The sequence below is a fragment of the Nannobrachium achirus genome, assembly GCF_963921795.1.
Source record: "Nannobrachium achirus genome assembly, chromosome: 6".
NCBI classification, from domain to species: domain Eukaryota; kingdom Metazoa; phylum Chordata; class Actinopteri; order Myctophiformes; family Myctophidae; genus Nannobrachium; species Nannobrachium achirus.
The window spans coordinates 23,155,869-23,174,558 of NC_137815.1; the positions used below are offsets into that span (position 1 = coordinate 23,155,869).

An 18,690-nucleotide genomic window follows, 5' to 3' on the forward strand; every position below is an offset into this window, starting at 1 on the left:
CATGTTATACTTTTATACAACTATTATGTAGTCCCCTAGGAGTGGACAACGATCACTGCTGTGCAGACACAGACTTTCACCGTGGGTGAACTATAAACCCCAGGGAGATGCTGATAGATGTAGTGTTTGGGTGACTGGATAATAATATTCTGTTTGTAATGGTTGTAATGTTAAAAAGAAAACTAGCCTATAACTATAATCAAATTGAAATGAGCTTGCTAGGCCTACATAATAAAACAAAAAAATGGTATAAAATCGACTTTTCGACCAGTACCAACAAGGTCTAGTTGGTGAAAGCCCTAGCGGGGGTATCCTTCGGTCACTTGGGCACTCCTGTAAAAGGGTAATGGCTATGCAGAAGAAGAAAAAAACAGTTGAAACAACAGAGGCTCGCCGGCTAAAGTGGACTCGAGCCACAAAGTTGCGAAGTCTGCTTCAGTTGAGTCAGCGCCGGCAACTCATATATCCCCCTATAGTCATCATGTGCTGTTGGGTATCCCACCCCCCCCTCTCCCCACGAGACATTTTGGTCAAATCCGTCCCAAGCCGTCATCCGTTGGCCGTCTTGGGCGAGAGAATGCGTTGGTCTCTCAGCTTCAGGAGGAGGATGTGAGGAGAGTTCAGCCTCATTAAAGCAACACATGTCTCCTCTCCTCTCCTCTCCTCTCCTCTCCTCTCCTCTCCTCTCCTCTCCTCTCCTCATCTGTATTTTCCATCAATAAGTGTCCATGTTGTTCACCCTCCTCTTTCTACTCGAAGTCCACACATCTTTCTTTCTTTCTTTCTTTCTTTCTTTCTTTCTTCCTTCCGTCTGTCCAATCAGAGATGGGTGTCCTGCTCCTCCTCTTCTGCCTCACTTCCTGGTTGGTTGACAAATACCTAAAAACACACACCACACACACACACACACACACACACACACACACACACACACACACACACACACACACACACACACACACACACACACACACACACCATCAAAATCAGACTGTTGCCGGGCAGAATAAAGAGTACAAAAATGAAACAAGACAAAGAAAGGCCTTGTTGTGTCAAACTCTTCATATGGTGCTATATGGTCCATCCATCATCCACCCATCCATCCATCCATCCATCCATCCATCCATCCATCCATCCATCCATCCAATCACCTTCCAGTGACTGCCTTCCTCCCCGCCCCGTTCCCCGCCTCCTGCGAGCCCATTGGTTGCTTTCTTCTCCTGCATCTCTGATTGGCTGTCAGTGGCCACATCCAGGGTGGGGTTGTCGTGGCAACCGTTCTCCACAAAGTGAAGTTCCTCTGCGTGCGTCTGCCCGAGAAACACACACAAATACACACGTTTACTGTGTGTGTGTGTGTGTGTGTGTGTGTGTGTGTGTGTGTGTGTGTGTGTGTGTGTGTGTGTGTGTGTGTGTGTGTGTGTGTGTGTGTACTGTATATATAGGGTGACCATACGTCCTCTTTTGCCCGGACATGTCCTCTTTTAGGGGGCTGTCCGGCCGGTCCGGGGGGGTTTTATAAATTCCTTCAAATGTCCGGGGTTTCGCGCATATCACAGTTTAAGCACGGACATTTACAATGCACGTTCAATGGTTCTTTTGGAAACACACTGTGAGAGGCGCTAACCCCGGAACGTGTATTATTCATACTACTCTCTGCCTGCGATCCCTCCCTCCCTCAGCCTGTCTCGCTTTCAGATCAGAGGCAGAGCAGAGCAGAGCTCTGCAGCAGATCGCGCAGCGCAGAGCCAAACGAACTGCAAACGCTATTAATGCTCACTCCCTCAGCAACTGTGTTTACATTGGTGAAGGAATCTTGCCTGCTACTCCCTCAATCCTGGTCTAAAAATGACGGGAGACGGCTCTACGGATGCGTATCGGCAAGACGAAGGTGGTGCTCGCGACGACCGCGGCTTTCAATCACTGATGAAATGCACAAAAAGTGCGAGTGACCAACATTGAGAAGCAGAGCGTTCTGTCAGCAAAGCTGGTAGTCTTCTGTGTCCATTTAGGCATTTACAATTATAAAAGTTCTGCTTCAAGCCCATAACACTGCAAAGTAGCTTAACAGTCTGTGCGAGGTGAGAGCTCTTCTACTAACTAAATTGACAGAATCTTTTCTACAACCTTGTAAAGCAGAAGATACGGCGGTTTGAATAATGGGCTACCTCTCTTTTATTTAGTTACAAAGCTGAACGTTCATACAGGAGCCAAAAGGCATACTTTATCAGTGGATCTCTAGCCTATTAATAGATTTGTAAAGGGTCCAATTGGAACCCCCTCAAAATTGAATACATAATAGGCTATTAGTGGTAGGCCTATAGGGCATAATTGAGCGGTAATAGTAGAAAAAAAAATTGGGGGAACAATTATATATATATATATATATATATATATGCCGGGTAGAGTGTCCTCTTTTTGGATTTTCAGAATATGGTCACCCTATGTATATAACAATTTCCAATGTGTGTTAAATGTGTCTAAATCCTTCTTCTAGTGGTTCTCAAACATTTTCATGTCAAGGACCCCCGAAAATGTCAGTACCAGTGGCTGTAACTCATTCTGGAGGTGTGTTATACAAGGCATAAATGCCATGATAGTCTATTTATGGAATGTCTTCTATATATTTATGACTGTTCATCATGGGCCAAAGTATACATTGCCCAGGACTTTTACATGGGATCATCTAAATGTGTATTTTAGATGTCCAAAGATGCCAAAAATATAGATTGGTAGAAAAGAAAAGCATTCTACAGTGTGTGGACCCCTTTGAGTACTAAACTGTTTTCTGTAAGGTGGCCTCTAAATTGCATATTTAGGAGTAAGCGTACCACTAATTACATAACAAATACCTTACACACATTGTCTGACCCTCAGAACATAAATATAATACATGCACTTTATTTGTCTGTTTTGCTTGCTTTTTTAAGTTATTGCTAAGTAAGAGTTAAACATTGGCAGCCATTTTGTTATGCAAATTTGAAGTTTAAAAACCATACATTTTGCTCGGGAACCATGTTTTTTTTTTTTTTTAGATTCCGCGCCCTTGGCTTGTGTAAAATGGCCTGGTTCCCCACTTTTACCCCGAAATGCCTCAAACAATCACATTTTCCAGAAATCCCACCAGTCTATAATATAAGGAGTTGTTCCCCTTACTCTGTTTTCTTTCTCTCTCTTTTCTCTTCTGAGAGCCTGATTTAACTTTTTTGTACCATGGCATTACTTATACTTAGTTTTTGCAACTGCAAACAAAACTTGCATCGACTGTTCTGTTCTGACACTTCTTCAATCATCATCAGTCATCATCAGCACGTGTGGAATCTATTTTTAGCTGCGAGGAATCAGCTGGCTTTCGCCAAGGAGGGAAGGTTCAGATAGAGGTTTGATTAGGCTTTGAAGATATATGTGTGTGTGTGTGTGTGTGCGTGCGTGCGTGCGTGCGTGCGTGCGTGTGTGCGTGTGTGTGTGCGTGCGCGTGTGCGTGCGTGTGTGTACCATCGTCTTAGCGGCAGCGGTTCTGCGTGTCCAGCAGATGTAGATGAGTCCAGCGGTGATGATCACCATGCAGATGGATCCGATGATGACCAGGACCACAAACAGCTTCCCATAGTCGGAGCGGCTCTGGCTATGGGAATGGAGCGCCTGGCAGTGACTGGCTGCACTGTAGTTCTGAATGCCCACCTGACACATGCGCGCGCACACGCACGCACGAACACACGCACACGCACACGCACACTCACACACACACACACACACACACACACACACACACACACACACACACACACACACACACACACACACACACGACACACACACACACACACACCAGTAAGACACGAGAAGTGACGCGCCGAAACAATAGAGACTGCCACAATATGTCCATTCCCAGATATGGGCTCAATATTGATGACATCAGGGATCTCCATATCTGGGCATATACGGGACATGGGCGGAATTCATTTTCAAGTGTGACTCGCATCGCGGTTGGTTGTTTAAGTTTGACAAAATGTGGCCATATTTTCCCAAATATGGAGATGTCATAGACCACATGAGACTGACACAATATATCCATACAGTATATGCTGAGGCGTGACGCAAGCACGCACGCACATGATATGCAGGTTTTCATACTAATTGCTACCTACGGTCACAACAAACAAACAAACATATTTTATCACCCGTAAGACTCCCTAATCGGGAGATAAGCGTAAGCGACCGACAGGTCACATGTATACACTTCTGTCTGTCTAATGACTGTTGGCTAGGAAATGTAATGAGGGAGAAACAGTGGCAAGTGCAGTATGTACCGCTTTGCGTGATTTTAGGGCAAAATCTGAAGGAGCAGTGTCCAAAAATTTGTTTAGCAAAATTGGGAGGACGTCAATGTTTTTACCCACGCGGAGAATGTTTTGTCAGGGAACCCCAGTGCAGATTGTGTTAAATAGATAAAAGATTTCCAAAAACTTTAAAACGCTTTTCAACACTCACAATTAAAAAAAAGAAATATATAGCAGACGCTTGTAGATACGCTATTTTTGAATAGCCAACACTGAAATCTAACATGACACGGTTGCTTTGCTGGTTTGAATGTTTTTTTTTTTTAAGATGTTGAATGGTATTTTTTATGGCCGGGCTTCGCGTAACTATTAAAGCGTGCAGCTCGTTAGCAGACATGTTGAGTTAAGCAACATTTCAATCAATCAATCAATCAATCAATCAAACAATCAATCAATCAATCAATCAATCAATCAATCAATTTAATTAACATTAGCACCTCGTTTAGGTTCCTCCTGATCTCTCCCAGCATGCTCAGTACATCCTTTGTAGGAATCACTCCTGGAAAACAGAAAGGAAAGGAAAGGAAAGGAAAGAAACACACAAACACAACAAATTAAAAACACAAATACTATTCTGGGCGCATCATAATAGATGAACATTCAGCAAAAACTTGCAGATCTACAAGCTATTTTCGACAACGACATTTGGTGAAAGAGGAGAGGACCAAGCCTGGTCAACAAAGAATAATGAGTTTAAAGGGTTTAAGTTTAACTTATCATCAGTGAACACACACTGAACCATCTAATTCAGGGGTCTTCAACGTTTTTCAGGCCAAGGACCACTTAGCAGAGAGAGAGAGATGAAGCAGGGACCCCCAATACATATTGTATAACATTGTGTTGCAGATTAAACCTTTTCATAGATAGCTTCAGAAACGTGTTTGACAGCACTGTCATGAGTGTAGTGTAAATTCAATTCATGTTTTTTGTTTGATTTGTTTATTAAAATGTTAATGTACATTTTCATTTATCTTTTTAAACCATCAATATTTAGTCAACTTGACCTTTGTCTCTGTAGTTGGTCTGCTCTTTTCTCCCTCTACACCAACATCTTCGAAAGTAGCCGATCTACAAGCTCACGTTCCTCACAATGCCTTGCGCTTGTAGATCTGTTACTTTTTAGTAATGTTCCCACTCACACAAAAAATGGGCGGGCTCCCTGTAGTTACCTGTTGAAGACCCCTGCACTAAAGTTTAACCCACTCGTGAAAACACACCATCTAAAGGTGTGTGTGCTCGCGCGCGAGTGCGTGCGTGTTCATGTGCGTACAATACATACCGTGTTCGGACGCCACGTTCATCAGTAGCTGGTGTTGGTGGTGTGTTGGTTTGCTGAGGTAAATTACCCACGATCCCTCTGGGCTGTTCATCCTGCGAGCAAAAATACGCTCCAACATATCCAAGAGGCGAACGCCTCGCTGTGCACGAAACTCCTCCTGCACACACACACGCACACAGACGCGCGCGCACATGCACAGCACGCACACACACACACACACACACACACACACACACACACACACACAAAAATTGATGACATTCAATTAAAACAGCTCTTACACTCAGATCATCACTATCACTATCATCAACACCACAATGTAGAAATATAAGGGGAAATCTCACTCTTTCAAGCGACCATCATTTCGACAACGGAGCGTCGGGAGGGTTAGCGACTCACCCCACGGAGGTTAGGGTTAGGTTTGGGTGTCGAAAAGATGACACATAGAAACAGCAAAACGCTCCCGAAATATAAGTGACTAAAAGTCCCGTATTCAAATTGATACAGTTGCTGTTCAGCCCCTTAATGGAAACAAGCCCTCTGGCTTTTATGTGTTATCCTTTTGGAATTATTGTAACTGTGCAGTACATTTTGCAAACTGTTAATGCAGTGAGTATTGCATCAATCAATGAATTGTACTGGGAGCTGACCAGTACAACCACAGTATATTAATAGTATACCATAGAGTTATAAGAAGAATAGAGAGGACACCAGATATCCCCGCCCGTCCACTTGCATTGAGTTGCTCACCCAGCGCATGAGGCGTTTTCACCCCTCCTTCCGCGTAGTAAAACCGTGACGTAGTGGGGCCACTGTGACGCATTGTGGCGTCATAGTTTGTGTTCATGGACGCGCTGGGGCTCAAATTCATGAACGAGCTCTTCCGGTATGAACGCGCGTCAATACAAAGAAGCCTATGCGCGTTCATGTGGTTAGTGGCCCCAACTGCAGTACCTCAAAACGGCCACCATGTCCATTTGGTTTCAGGGCGCCCCCAGGGTTCTGGGGGCTTGTAGTATACTCACACAGTCCATGTTGTCTGTCATGTTGAGAATGACGTAGCCACGCCCAGCCAACTCCCTCCAATCAATACACACCACCTGATAGGAGAGCAGAAGAAGTTAGGCTGCATTCACACTAAAGAGTGATATAGGCCTACCCTTTCCTTGTCCTTGGGGAATGAGGGGGGAGAGTGGAATCCAATTCAATATAAAGCCATTTAACATTTATTGCACAATAATGAATGGTTGTTTTAATGATAGGCAAAATATTTTTTTTACTTTTATTAATTGTCATCCTCTTAGATGGTGGTCAGCCACAAACCCACAATCACAACAACTGGCCAATAATAAAATATACCAGTTCTGTTCAGGATTTATCGTCTCACATCTTTCCACAAAAGATTAGAAAACACTCAATAGTGGGCTCGATAAAAGCCCGGCTCAATAAGCAGGATCGATAAGGTGCTCATTATCACTAAAGAATTACGAGCTCTATCCCTATTGGTAACTGGCTGTTTTCCTATTTATCTGACTGCACTGGCATTGTTTATGACCTTTGTACAAGGAATTCTTGTACTTCTGTTTATGTGGAAAATAAATATTTCAAATGTGTGTGTGTGTGTGTGTGTGTGTGTGTGTGTGTGTGTGTGTGTGTGTGTGTGTGTGTGTGTGTACCTGCTGTATCTCTTCGGTGACCCGGCCTCCCCTGGCCTCTGACCCCTCCCCCTGGGTGGGCGTGGTCTGTTCCAGCCAATCCCACGACAGGTTGGTGAAGCCCACGGTGGGGGCGGAGTCTGTGGTCAGAGGGAGGAGGAGTCTCCTTCGTGACCCCGCCTCCCTCTCCATCTCCCTCCATTTCTGCTCCGCCTCTTTCTCTGCTACTCTAACACCTGTGAACAATCAAGACAAGGTTTGTCACTCACTCACACACTCACACACACACACACACACACACACACACACACACACACACACACACACACACACACAGGGGTCCTGGGTACTTTAACTATTGAAAAATAGCAGATCTACAAGCTCACAGCGCGGCACCGAGTGCCGTGTTGCGAGCTTGTACAGTAGATCTGCTATTTTTGAAAAATCATGAAAATGTCCTTGAATATTTCAAATCCTTCTAAGGTTTTTAGAAAACCTATGTTTCTATGTCAGTGGTGCTCAAACTTTGTCATGTGAAGGACCCCCAAAATGATATGTATTTGGCCACGGACCCCCATCTCAAAATATTTAGTGGTTGTAGATTGCTATATTTCAATAGCTAAAGTATCAAATAATTAAGGCCCCTCCACCTTGGGCCCTAGTGACTCAGTCCCACTTTTCCCTCCCTTGTGACGCCCCGGGTCACTCACACTCACATGCACGCACGCACACACACACACAACACACACACACACACACACACACACACACACACACACACACACACACACACACACACACACACACACACACACACACGCACATGTGTGTGCTAGAGCGTACCATCTAGCTCCGCCCCTTGCTGTTCTGACCAATCCTCTTCCTCCATGCTGGGTTGGAGGGGCCGTCTGCTGGGAGCCACGCCCACCTCTGGCACCGTGGGGTTGTGGGTAAAAAGCCCCGCCCCCATGTGCTCCTCTTCCTGCCTCTCCAACTCCTCCTCCTCCTCTGTAACCATGACAACGTGATGTCATAAAAACACACCACACTAACATACCAGGCAGTAAGACACCTTAAGCCAGGGGTATTCAACTAAATTGTTCAGGGGGCCACATAGTTAGAAACCCAAGGGGCATAAACGGGCATATTATGTCAGAAAATCTTGAATCTATATGTCCATCTGTGTGTCTGTCTGTCTACTCTTACGTCATGCAATGGGAGAACCCTTGGAAAAACACAGAGTGACGTCATCCAATGGGAAAACCCTTGAAAAAACACAGCGTGACGTCACCAACTGGGTGATGACGTCATCATCACCATCTCCTGGGGGTCCAAATGCCTTTGAGCCGCAAGAACTCCATTACAACATGAAGAGGAGCAGTGATGACCTCTACTGTGAAAACAGAAGTCCTCCATCAGCACACCCATCCCTACAACAAGTGATGGTCTTTAATTGTAGCGAGTGTGCCTATGCTTTCACATCTCAGGTCTACCTGGATAAACACATAAAACGATGCCACAATGACCTCTACACAGAAAGGCTCAGGAACTCTTTTGCCAGTCAAAATCAAGCAGAAGGAAGCTTTGGCGATAAACTGCCGCTCCTGCAAGGAGAAAGGTCCCAATCCTCCCAGACAGAGAGCTTCTCAGCAGCCAGCCAGCAGATCAAGAGCCCAGTAACCAGCCATCAGATACATGGAGAACCAGACAGATCAAGACAAATCAAGATCTCAGGATCAAATGAAGATGAACATATCGCAGCAGCCAGCCAGCAAATCAAGGGCCCTGTAAGCGGCCAGAAACATGTAAAACCAGACGAATCAATCGAATCAAGAGCCCACATGCATCAGCCGTTGACCAAAGCTTTGACACGACTAGAAGTAAAGACCCATCAGCTGACTTGCATAAAAGGAAAGAAAATCCACGTCTGTACGCTGTGTAACAGGAGTTTCCGTCGGTCAGGCAATCAGAGTTTCAAGCAATTACAGAACGTAAGCGGAAACCAGCATCTCGAAAGCGGAGACAGATCCTTCCACTGTACACGGCGCGATGAGTTCTGATCAGCCCACTGATCCGAAGCCTCACAAGCGCTTTGGTGAAAATCCTTTCAAGAGCAAACGGTGATGAGAGTTCAAATCAGTTGGGTAACCTGTAGCTCTGGTCCAGAGCGTCAGCTGCACTGACGCTCTGACAGGCGGGTGACTCAAAGACTAGACCAGGATCTCTCAGCCCCTACGATGGCTCAACTTCAGTCAAAATAAACTAAACTACTTCACTACTCACCTAACCAAAGGTAGTTTTGCGTTGTTGAAAGTCTATTCTTTGTGGTGGGAAACCTCTCAGCACCCCACCCACTCTGTAAAATGCATTATTTTTGTCATGAAATAAAACGCATCCATCTCGATCCACCGCGGACACAACCCGGAAATAAGCAGCGGTCGAGTTGGATCGAGATGGTGAGTAGTGAAGTAGTTTGGTTTATTTTGACTGAAGTTGAGCCCTCGTAGGGGCTGAGAAATCCTGGTCTAGCAGTCAGCTGACGCTCTGGACCAGAGCTAGGTAACCTGAGGACGCGTGATGTGCACAGTGCAGAGAAACGCTTTCATTGTCAACAGTGTAACAAGGGTTGGCGATATCGCTAGATAAGGGGGCTTCAGCGTTTTCAGGCCAAGGACCCCTTAGTTGAGAGAGAGATGAAGCAGGGACCCCCACAACCTTTTCAGAGATTCCATATCGTTTCATTGTTTGACAGCAGGGTACCGGACCCCCTGTTGAAGCCCCTTGCTCTAGATCATATTCGAACGCATGCTCTAAACCTGGTGGGAAAAGAAAATGGCAAGATGAGGAGGAGGGGAGGAGACCTTTGGGGCCTCAGGCTCTGAACAGAGCCAAGATGTGCTACCTTTTCAGCAGATAAACACCAACGTAATGTTGGCTTAAATGCAATAACACTATTATTATCTTGGGAATCTCTGGCGTGGCGGCGAAAGATATATAAGGGGCATCTCGGGTTGGGGCATTCAATGACGTCACCATCAACAAGTGCGACCTGATATCTTACAATAAATGAGAGAAATCTCTGAGTATGTATGTATGTATGTGCCCCGCGTATCTCGAGAATAGTTCGTCCCACCGGCTTCAGATTCGGCACGCGCGTTCCCCGCCGTGGCGCGGAGTGCAGTGCCGGGCCTCGACACAACACGACGTGCGGTTTTCCCGAACCGGGGCGAAACGTTCGGAATCTCCGTATGCTGAGATGATTGTTGACATCAGGCTGTTTCTGAGGAAACCGGCGCAAGCGCTGACTAATTGTGACATCACTTCATAAAAGGCTCTGACATCACGTACGCCACATGAGTCAACAAAAAAATGCCATGGTAACGTATTGAATGTCATCAGTATGACGTGTTCTGATGTTCATATATGGGCTTAAATGGACACAGGCAAACATATTGCCTGTGTCCATATATGACAAAAGGTATAATGGGGTTTGCATTAAAGGGGAAACCGGCACTGTGTCTGCAACACAGTCGGAGGCACAGACAGATACGGAGATCTCCATAATGGGAATAAAGGGACACAGACAAACAGATACAGAGATCTCCATATATGGGTATAAAATGGATGCAGACAGACAGATACAGATATCTCCATATATGAGCATAAATGGACACAGGCAAACAGATGGTCAATACGGGTCCTAGAGATCTCCATATATGGGCATAACATGGATGCTTGGGCATAAATGGACACACGCAAACAGATGGTCAAAACGGATCCTATGACAACAGGTATAATGGGGTTTGCATTAAAGGGCGGGGCATTCATTCCCTATTTACATTGTTCCCGAGTTGGCCAGGTCGCCGACTAGACGCTCGGCCGCCCGGTAAATGACACGGCACGCTCTGCTGGCACTTAAGTAAGCCATACGGGCCATACATGTGTGTGCTTATGCCCATAGCCAATCATGGCCCATGGCCTGTAGCCAATCAGAGAGGGGAAAAGGGTGACGCCACTCGAGGCATATATAAGGGTTACGAGAGGGACCGTCTATGCCCGTAGCCAATCGGATGGGCATAAATGGGCATATGTCCAAAAATGTTGTGGATTGGTGGATTGATGGCACTGCACTCCCCGCTGAAGCCGGTGGGACAAACGGTTCTCGAGATACGCAGATTACATAATCACAGAGATTTGTCGCATTTATTGTAAGAAAGGACCACAATGGAAACAATCCCTCTGGACTTTTTTTTGTGTTATCCTTTTATAGCATTGCTTGTGTAATTGTGCTTGCTGTACTGTTCGCAATTGGCTGTACTGTTTTCGCAAAAAGTATTCAAACAATCAATTGATTATTCATTTGACCAACCGACGACCAATCAATCAATCAATCAACCAATCAATCAATCAATCAATCAAGAACATTTTTACTTTACAAACAAACACAGATTGACTGTATTCATAACAACAACTTAATGAATGAATAAATGAATGTACCTTTCTCAGAGTTCTGCTGTCCAGGACTCCCCACCAGTCCAAAGTCTGTTCCAGTGTTGGTGTCTGGAACCGAGGTTCCCACTGCGGCCCCAGGTCCAGTAAGCGGACCGCTAGCAGTGCTGGGAGCACTGGGTGCACCAGCGTTAGAGTCACCACCAAGGGCTGCAGTAGCGTTGGAGTCGCCACCAAGGGGTGCATAAGGGTTAGAGTCGCCACTAAGGGGTGCAGTAACATTAGAGTCACCACTAGGGGATGCAGTAGGGTCAGATGAACGGAACACTCCGTACCCACTGGCCCCTCCCTCCTCCTCTCCCTCTGCCTCCCATAATTCCTTGTCCAATGGCGTCACCTGCAGGATGAAATTACATATTTGATTTGATTTGATTATCTTTATTTTGAATGCAAAGAAAAAAATTAACCCATTTACGATTGGCCCGCTGATTGATCACGCAAACGGACACGGTCTCTGCGCTTCCATGGAAAAATGTGTGTCATTTGGACAAATGGTTACAGGAGAAAAAAAAGTACCAGTATGTATAATATATGGGCGTTTCCTTATTTATTTATTTTTTAGACAAGCGGTTAAGGAAAGGACACAGACGTAACTTTCTCTATTCATTAATTCAAGCTCACAGATTCATCACACTGGGTGGTAGAATGCAGCCGGGAGTTTGATGGAATGCATTGTAGTCCAGTGGTTCTCAACCTGTGGGACGGGACACCCAGGCGGGTCCCCAAATTATTTTGTGGGGTCTCCAGATGATTAACTTAATGTGCAACATTGTTTTCTCACTCAACAGTAAAGAAACCAACATAACGTTTACTGCAAATTTCTAAAGTGACAATTTAAGGACTTTTTAATACCTCTAAAATGACAAATAAAACATTGGCCAAATTGTCAAATATTAGAGGCTGAAATTGTGAAAATAGCCGATGTTGCTATTTTCCCAATAGAACCATGTTAAACAAAATGTAATGCCTCAACTCTTAGTGCTCGTCAGGGTGGGGGGGTCCTCAGTTAAAATATGATTATTTGGGGGGTTGCGGCCTGAAAAGGTTGAGAACCACTAGTCTATGAGGCGATCGCGGTTTTCCCGGTGACCCTGAGTGCAACGGTGGGGGCCGATGGGCAAGGAGGGTCGCGAGCTCCCTACATCATTCACATCAGATAAAGGAAATCATTAAATGGAAACATTAAGTTAACTTCTGAAAAGGCTTCTAGGCCTACACTAGCCTACTAGTAAAACTAGTGGAACCGCGATCTTGCCACACGTGAATAATTGTGTTTGTAAACAATAACACAGACAATATAAATCCTTATTAGTCTAGTAGTGGGAAGAAGGGGTTAGGCCTATCATCATGGCCCCAAATAACTTTTAAATATCTTGCAATTGGCGACGAGCCTCTTACGAAATCGGCATCATTTTATATCAGGGGTGGGTTCCTCATCTAGGCATTTTTGCAAAATGGAAAGCCGAGTAGCATACAAAGCTATTCCTAAAATACACGATATACGTTAACTTTTTCAAATAATGCTTCTTAACGTGTACATATTACACTATTAATCAAGTGAATCAATAATATTAGTTTACTGTCATGAAACTGTACCTTTTCCTATGGAATACTTCTAATAAATACATCAAGCTCGCGACCCTCCTTGCCCATCGGCCCCCACCGTTGCGCTCAGGGTCACCGGGAATACCGCGGTGGCGTCTATGAGAGCCAGGTGGAGGTGGAGTGTGTGCGTGCGTGCGTGCGTGTGTGTCCAGGGGTCTCACCTGAGCCAGCAGGGGGGCTCTGAGCTCCTGCAGCCCAGCATGGAGCTCCTTGTCTGTGGGGGGAGGGGCGGACGAGACCCCGGGATGCTGCATGGGGGGTGCGAGGGGGACAGACATCTGCACCAACGCTGGACTGTAACCTGAAACACGCGCGCACACACACACACACACCTGAGTCTCCCTGTGTGTGTGCGTGTGTGTGTGTGTGTGTGTTTGTGTGTGAGTGTGTGTCATACGTGTATGACACAAAGGGCTCTATTTTGATCCATGCCTTATGCCTAAACTTCTTTGCCTTTTTTTACTATTTTGAAAAACATTTTTAAATATTTCAAATAGCTGATCTGCAAACTCACAACGTGCAGATGTAGATCAGCATTTGAAGTATTTTAAAATGTTTTTCAAAATAGTAAAAAAAAAAAGGCAAATAAGTTTAGGCATAAGGCATGGATCAAAATAGAGCCCATAGACTGTAAAAAACAATATGGACAAAGTGAACACAGTGACGTCAGCTGTTGGTTATTTGAACATGCTATTTTCAGCTAATTCAGATCCAAATGTTCAGAAAGGGATCTTTCATATCAGATCAAACGATTACTTTGTTTAGGCCTACTTTAAGTATATTCTGATGCAAATACTTTTGTACTTTTACTGAAGTAAAGTGTTCTTAACCCTTTCAGTGCCCAGAATCACCACTAGAGGGCGCCCAATGGCCATAGAATCCACCATAGACATACGCTGTATATGCACAAGCCGTGCGCAGCCATGACGCGCCTGAACACTTTCCTTTGTGCATGAACAGGAACAGGATGAAGTTAGCTTGAAGTTAGCTATTGGCTACCAAGCATTTTAGAAGCCCTATTTTCGGCAATTTAGCCGTGATTAAACCTTGCACACCTCATGGATATGCATGGAACAGAGAAAAGGCCAGTTGTTGTGACTGTGAGTTTGTGGCTGACCACTATGAAGATGACAATTGACAAAAGTAACAAATATTATCATTAAATATCATTAATAGTACTGTAATAATTTATTGATTGCCTCTGTTTAAATATGATGTCATGGGCCGCTATGCTCGATAACAAGCTTGATAAGCCCAAAGCTTATTGATACCGGGTACTCAATAGATTTGTTATCGAGTTTGTAGCGCAGGGGTTCCCAAACTTTTTTGGGCACCCCATAAATATTTTTTTAATCTGAGGCACCCCTACATTATAATTTTCACTCCCAGCACCTTATATTTATAGCATATCGTCGTTGTCGAGTGGAAACCTTGTATGTCCAAAACCATTCGTTTTGTATTTATCATCTATAAAATGTACTAAACTAGTGAAAACAGCCGATCTACAAGCACTGTAGATCGGCTGTTTTCACGAGTTTCGTGCGACAGTCTTGTATGATTAAGCAGGGTTTTGCTTTACCAAAAGACGATCACTTTTGAAACTTGGAGATACGAGGTTTCTGCCCGACAGTGACGATATTTTAGTGATCATGTTGTGAGGAAAACGTTGAGATAATAGCTATTTTTTTGGTTAGAACTGACTGAAAATAACTTTGTACTTGAAGTTTAAAATGATACTAAATATTTTTTCAAGTGTCCAAATAAATTCCAAATATTATCAAATGATCTCGCGGCACCCCTGGACTGCCGTCGCGGCACCCCAGGGTGCCCCGTCACCCACTTTGAAAACCCCTGTTGTAGCGGACCCTTGTTTCGAGGTCCATCCCTACGCACAGCGCACGCGCGGCTATACTCACCAATGAGAGTGTCCAGCCCCGGAGCCGTGTGGTTGAGGTCCTCCGCCTGGTCCCAGAGACTCTCCTCCTCTCCTCCCCCCGCCTCCTCCTCCTCTCCCCTCTCTTCTCCTCCCTCCTCCTCCTCTTCCTCCTCTTCGTCCCGGCCTCCTCTCCTCTTCCGCTCCTCTCCCTCTGCTCCTCCTCCTCCTCCCCTTCTCTCTCTCTCCTCTGCCTCCTCCTCTCCTCGGTCTCTCTCGGTGTCGTAGAGGCCTCCGGAGGCCTCCAGGGAGGTGTCGGCGGCGGCTCCTCCTCCTCGTCGTGGCCCGCCGGCAAGCCTCGTTTCTGGGCTGGCCGAGCCCGGAGGTCCCCTGTGCTGCTGCTGCTGCTGCTGCCCCTCCTGGAGCCTGTCCAGGTGGACCATGCGCTGGGAACGACAACACATTTAGAACGGGTACACAATTATTGCGTATCATTATTTTATGCTTTAACTATTGAAAAATAGCAGATCTACAAGCTCACGGTGCCACGCTGCGAGCTTGTAGATCTGCTATTTTTTTTTTTATCGTGAAAATTCGAATTTTGACCAGATTCTATAAGTGTCTTTTGAATCCTTCTAAGATTTTTTGAGAAACCCTATGTTTCTATGTCAGCAATCTGGCCAGCCATCGTCAAAGAAAAGGTCCTTTTCACTTAACAGGAGCTCAGTTAGTCTGTTCTTGAGAGACTACTATGTCAGTGGTTCTCAAACCTTTTCATGTGAAGGACCCCCAAAATGATATGTATTTGGCCACGGACCCCCATCTCAACATATTTAGTTCCAGGGACCCCCCAGAAGCAAAGTTTGAGTTACAAACGTTTGCTTTGAAAATATCAAATATTTGCACAAATTTTCACAACTTTTTCAAAAATAGCAGATCTATAAGCTCGCAGCGCGGCACTCGGTGCCGCGCTTATGAGCTTGTATATCTGCTATTTTTCACTGGTTAAAGCATTCAATAATTCTAGGCCTAAAATATTAAGTTTCAGTTTTCATGTAGGTGACAGGCGGAGGGGGGGGGGGGGGGGGGGTCTTCCTCCAATCATGATCAAGTGGGGGCGGGCCTTGGTGTGCGTAAGGCCCGCCCCCACTCGACCATGATTGGAGGAATGCACCACTCTATATCCCGAATGGAGGAAAACATGTCACCCAACAGTTTCGTTGGAGCAACTGAAACTGCTTTTTTTTCTCCTCACAGGGGATAAGGCTGAAGTCCAAATGACCAAACACTCTAATAGTAACTAGTACTGTCAGAACATAGACCCATTTTGTTTTTATTTTAATTAAATTAAATCACTTACCCTACCTTTAACACCTTTTTAACCAATTTAACCAATTTAAGTCCTGAAAAATACCTAAAAAAAAGTCTTCTAAATCCCAATGGTTTTCTGTGGTGCTAAAGGTTTTTAATGTCAAGGACCCCTAAAATTATATGTATTTGACCACGAACCCCCATCTCCAGGGACCCCCAGAAGCAAAGATTTGAGTTAAAATGTTCGCTTTAAACGAAATGTCACAGTTTAAAAAAAATAGCAGATCTACAAGCTCATAGCGCGGCACTCGTTGCCACACTATGAGCGCTTCACCGACACTTCAGAGACACAAATAAGGAGAAAATCAACTTCATTATTGACCTTTCTCTGTCCCAGCAACACACTCTCGCGGGCTGGCGCCCACTTAGGAGGCTATTTGTGTACCATGTCGCACTCTAGTGGCTCCAACCTGGATGGCATATCTTGGTATATTAAAAATCTTTGGTTAAACTTACTTCCATCTCATCGGACACGTCCTGGTTGTCATCCATAGGGGACCTGGCTACGTCCTGGCCATGGGACGTGGCTACGGTCTGGTTGACAGAGGAGGAGGCGGAGGTTGTTTCCGGGTGGGCTCGGGAGCGGCCGGTCTGGTGGATCTGGGGCGGAGCTATGTCGTGGACCAGATGGGGCTGGGCTCGGACCAGGCGGGGCTCTGGGGGCCCGCCCACAACAAAGGCCTCTGAGCCGGCCAATAGGAGACCTGCAGAGGAGAGGGGAGGAGATAGTAACACCTACATAGAGATGTAGTTGTATCGTACTAACCTACTCTACCATACGGATGTAATGGTTATATTGTATTAACTCATTTTGGACGGGAACTCCATTTTGTACCTTTGCTGCTATACAGTATATCGTCATTGTCGGGTGGAAACCTTGTATATGTCCAACACCTTCCTTTTTTATTATTTTAAAAACAATTTAAAATAGTGAAAATAGCCGATCTACAAGCACACAACGCCTAGCATCGCGAGGCGTTGTGTGCTTGTAGATCTGCTATTTTCACATTTTAAACTTGGAAATGTCTGACGATAGAGCAACATAATGTTTTTGTCATTTACATTTTTGAATAAATATTTGTTTTTCAGAAAAGTTAGGTCAGGATTTAGACGGTGTTTTTAGAATAGTTAGAATCGTCCTCAGTTCTGTAGTAGTTATATTGTATTAACATACTGTACTGTACAGATGTGCTTGTTATATTGAGAAAAAGACAGACCGGCAGACAGACAGACAGACAGACAGACAGACAGACAGACAGACGGGAGGGTAACACTCCTAAAATCAGCTTATATAAAGAGACTGCTACCCTCCTCCAAATCCCTTTAACAAACGCACACGCACACGCGCACACACACACACACACACAAGCACACACACACACACACACACACACACACACACACACACACACACACACACACACGCACACGCGCACACACACACACACGCACACGCACACGCACACGCACGCACACGCACACGCACACGCACACACAAAGGGGGAGGGGAAAACGAGAGAGAGAACAGGCAACAGAACCAGCGAGACACTTCTTTTACATTCTCTTTTGCACATTACGTATACAATATTATTGCATACATTATAGTGATGCATTATTATTATTGTGGTGGTATAATAATGCATAATGTTTTATCTGTAGGCCTATGTGTAGAATGGTGTCTCATTCATTCATTCATTCATTCATTCATTCAGAACCTTGGTGTTGTACTAAAACAGGGCTGCCCAAAAGGTAGATTGTGATCTAGCAGTAGATCACAAAGGCTGTGCAGGTAGAACACATGACATGTCCCTAAATATATACATATATAATAATCATACAAACCGGTACACATTATCTCTATAGCCATGTGATCAAGACGGATCTGTCCGATTTTGTATAGTCCATCCTGATTGGCTACTCCCTCAAATCAACATATTGTGTGCAATAATTTCATCATCATGAATCCCTCAACTTCTAAGAATTCCACTCACCTCTATAATGAGGGAATTCCAAACATTGCTGGCCCACAATAATCTCTTCCTGTGCTCCAAGGAGCAT

General features: G+C 45.0%; 1 protein-coding gene across 1 annotated transcript; it reads right to left on the reverse strand.

The window, feature by feature from the left end:
* Nucleotides 1–549: 549 nt before the first annotated feature.
* podxl2 (podocalyxin-like 2) lies at nt 550–18,690 on the reverse strand (the record flags this gene model as incomplete). The annotated part of the gene is made up of 13 exons (XM_080728038.1): nt 550–594; nt 1,152–1,310; nt 3,496–3,681; nt 4,778–4,839; nt 5,620–5,776; nt 6,645–6,719; nt 7,296–7,510; nt 8,118–8,282; nt 11,772–12,120; nt 13,550–13,636; nt 15,516–15,707; nt 17,089–17,336; nt 18,624–18,690. 13 exons carry the CDS (start codon nt 18,688–18,690, stop codon nt 550–552), a joined length of 2,007 nt encoding a protein of 668 aa, XP_080584164.1.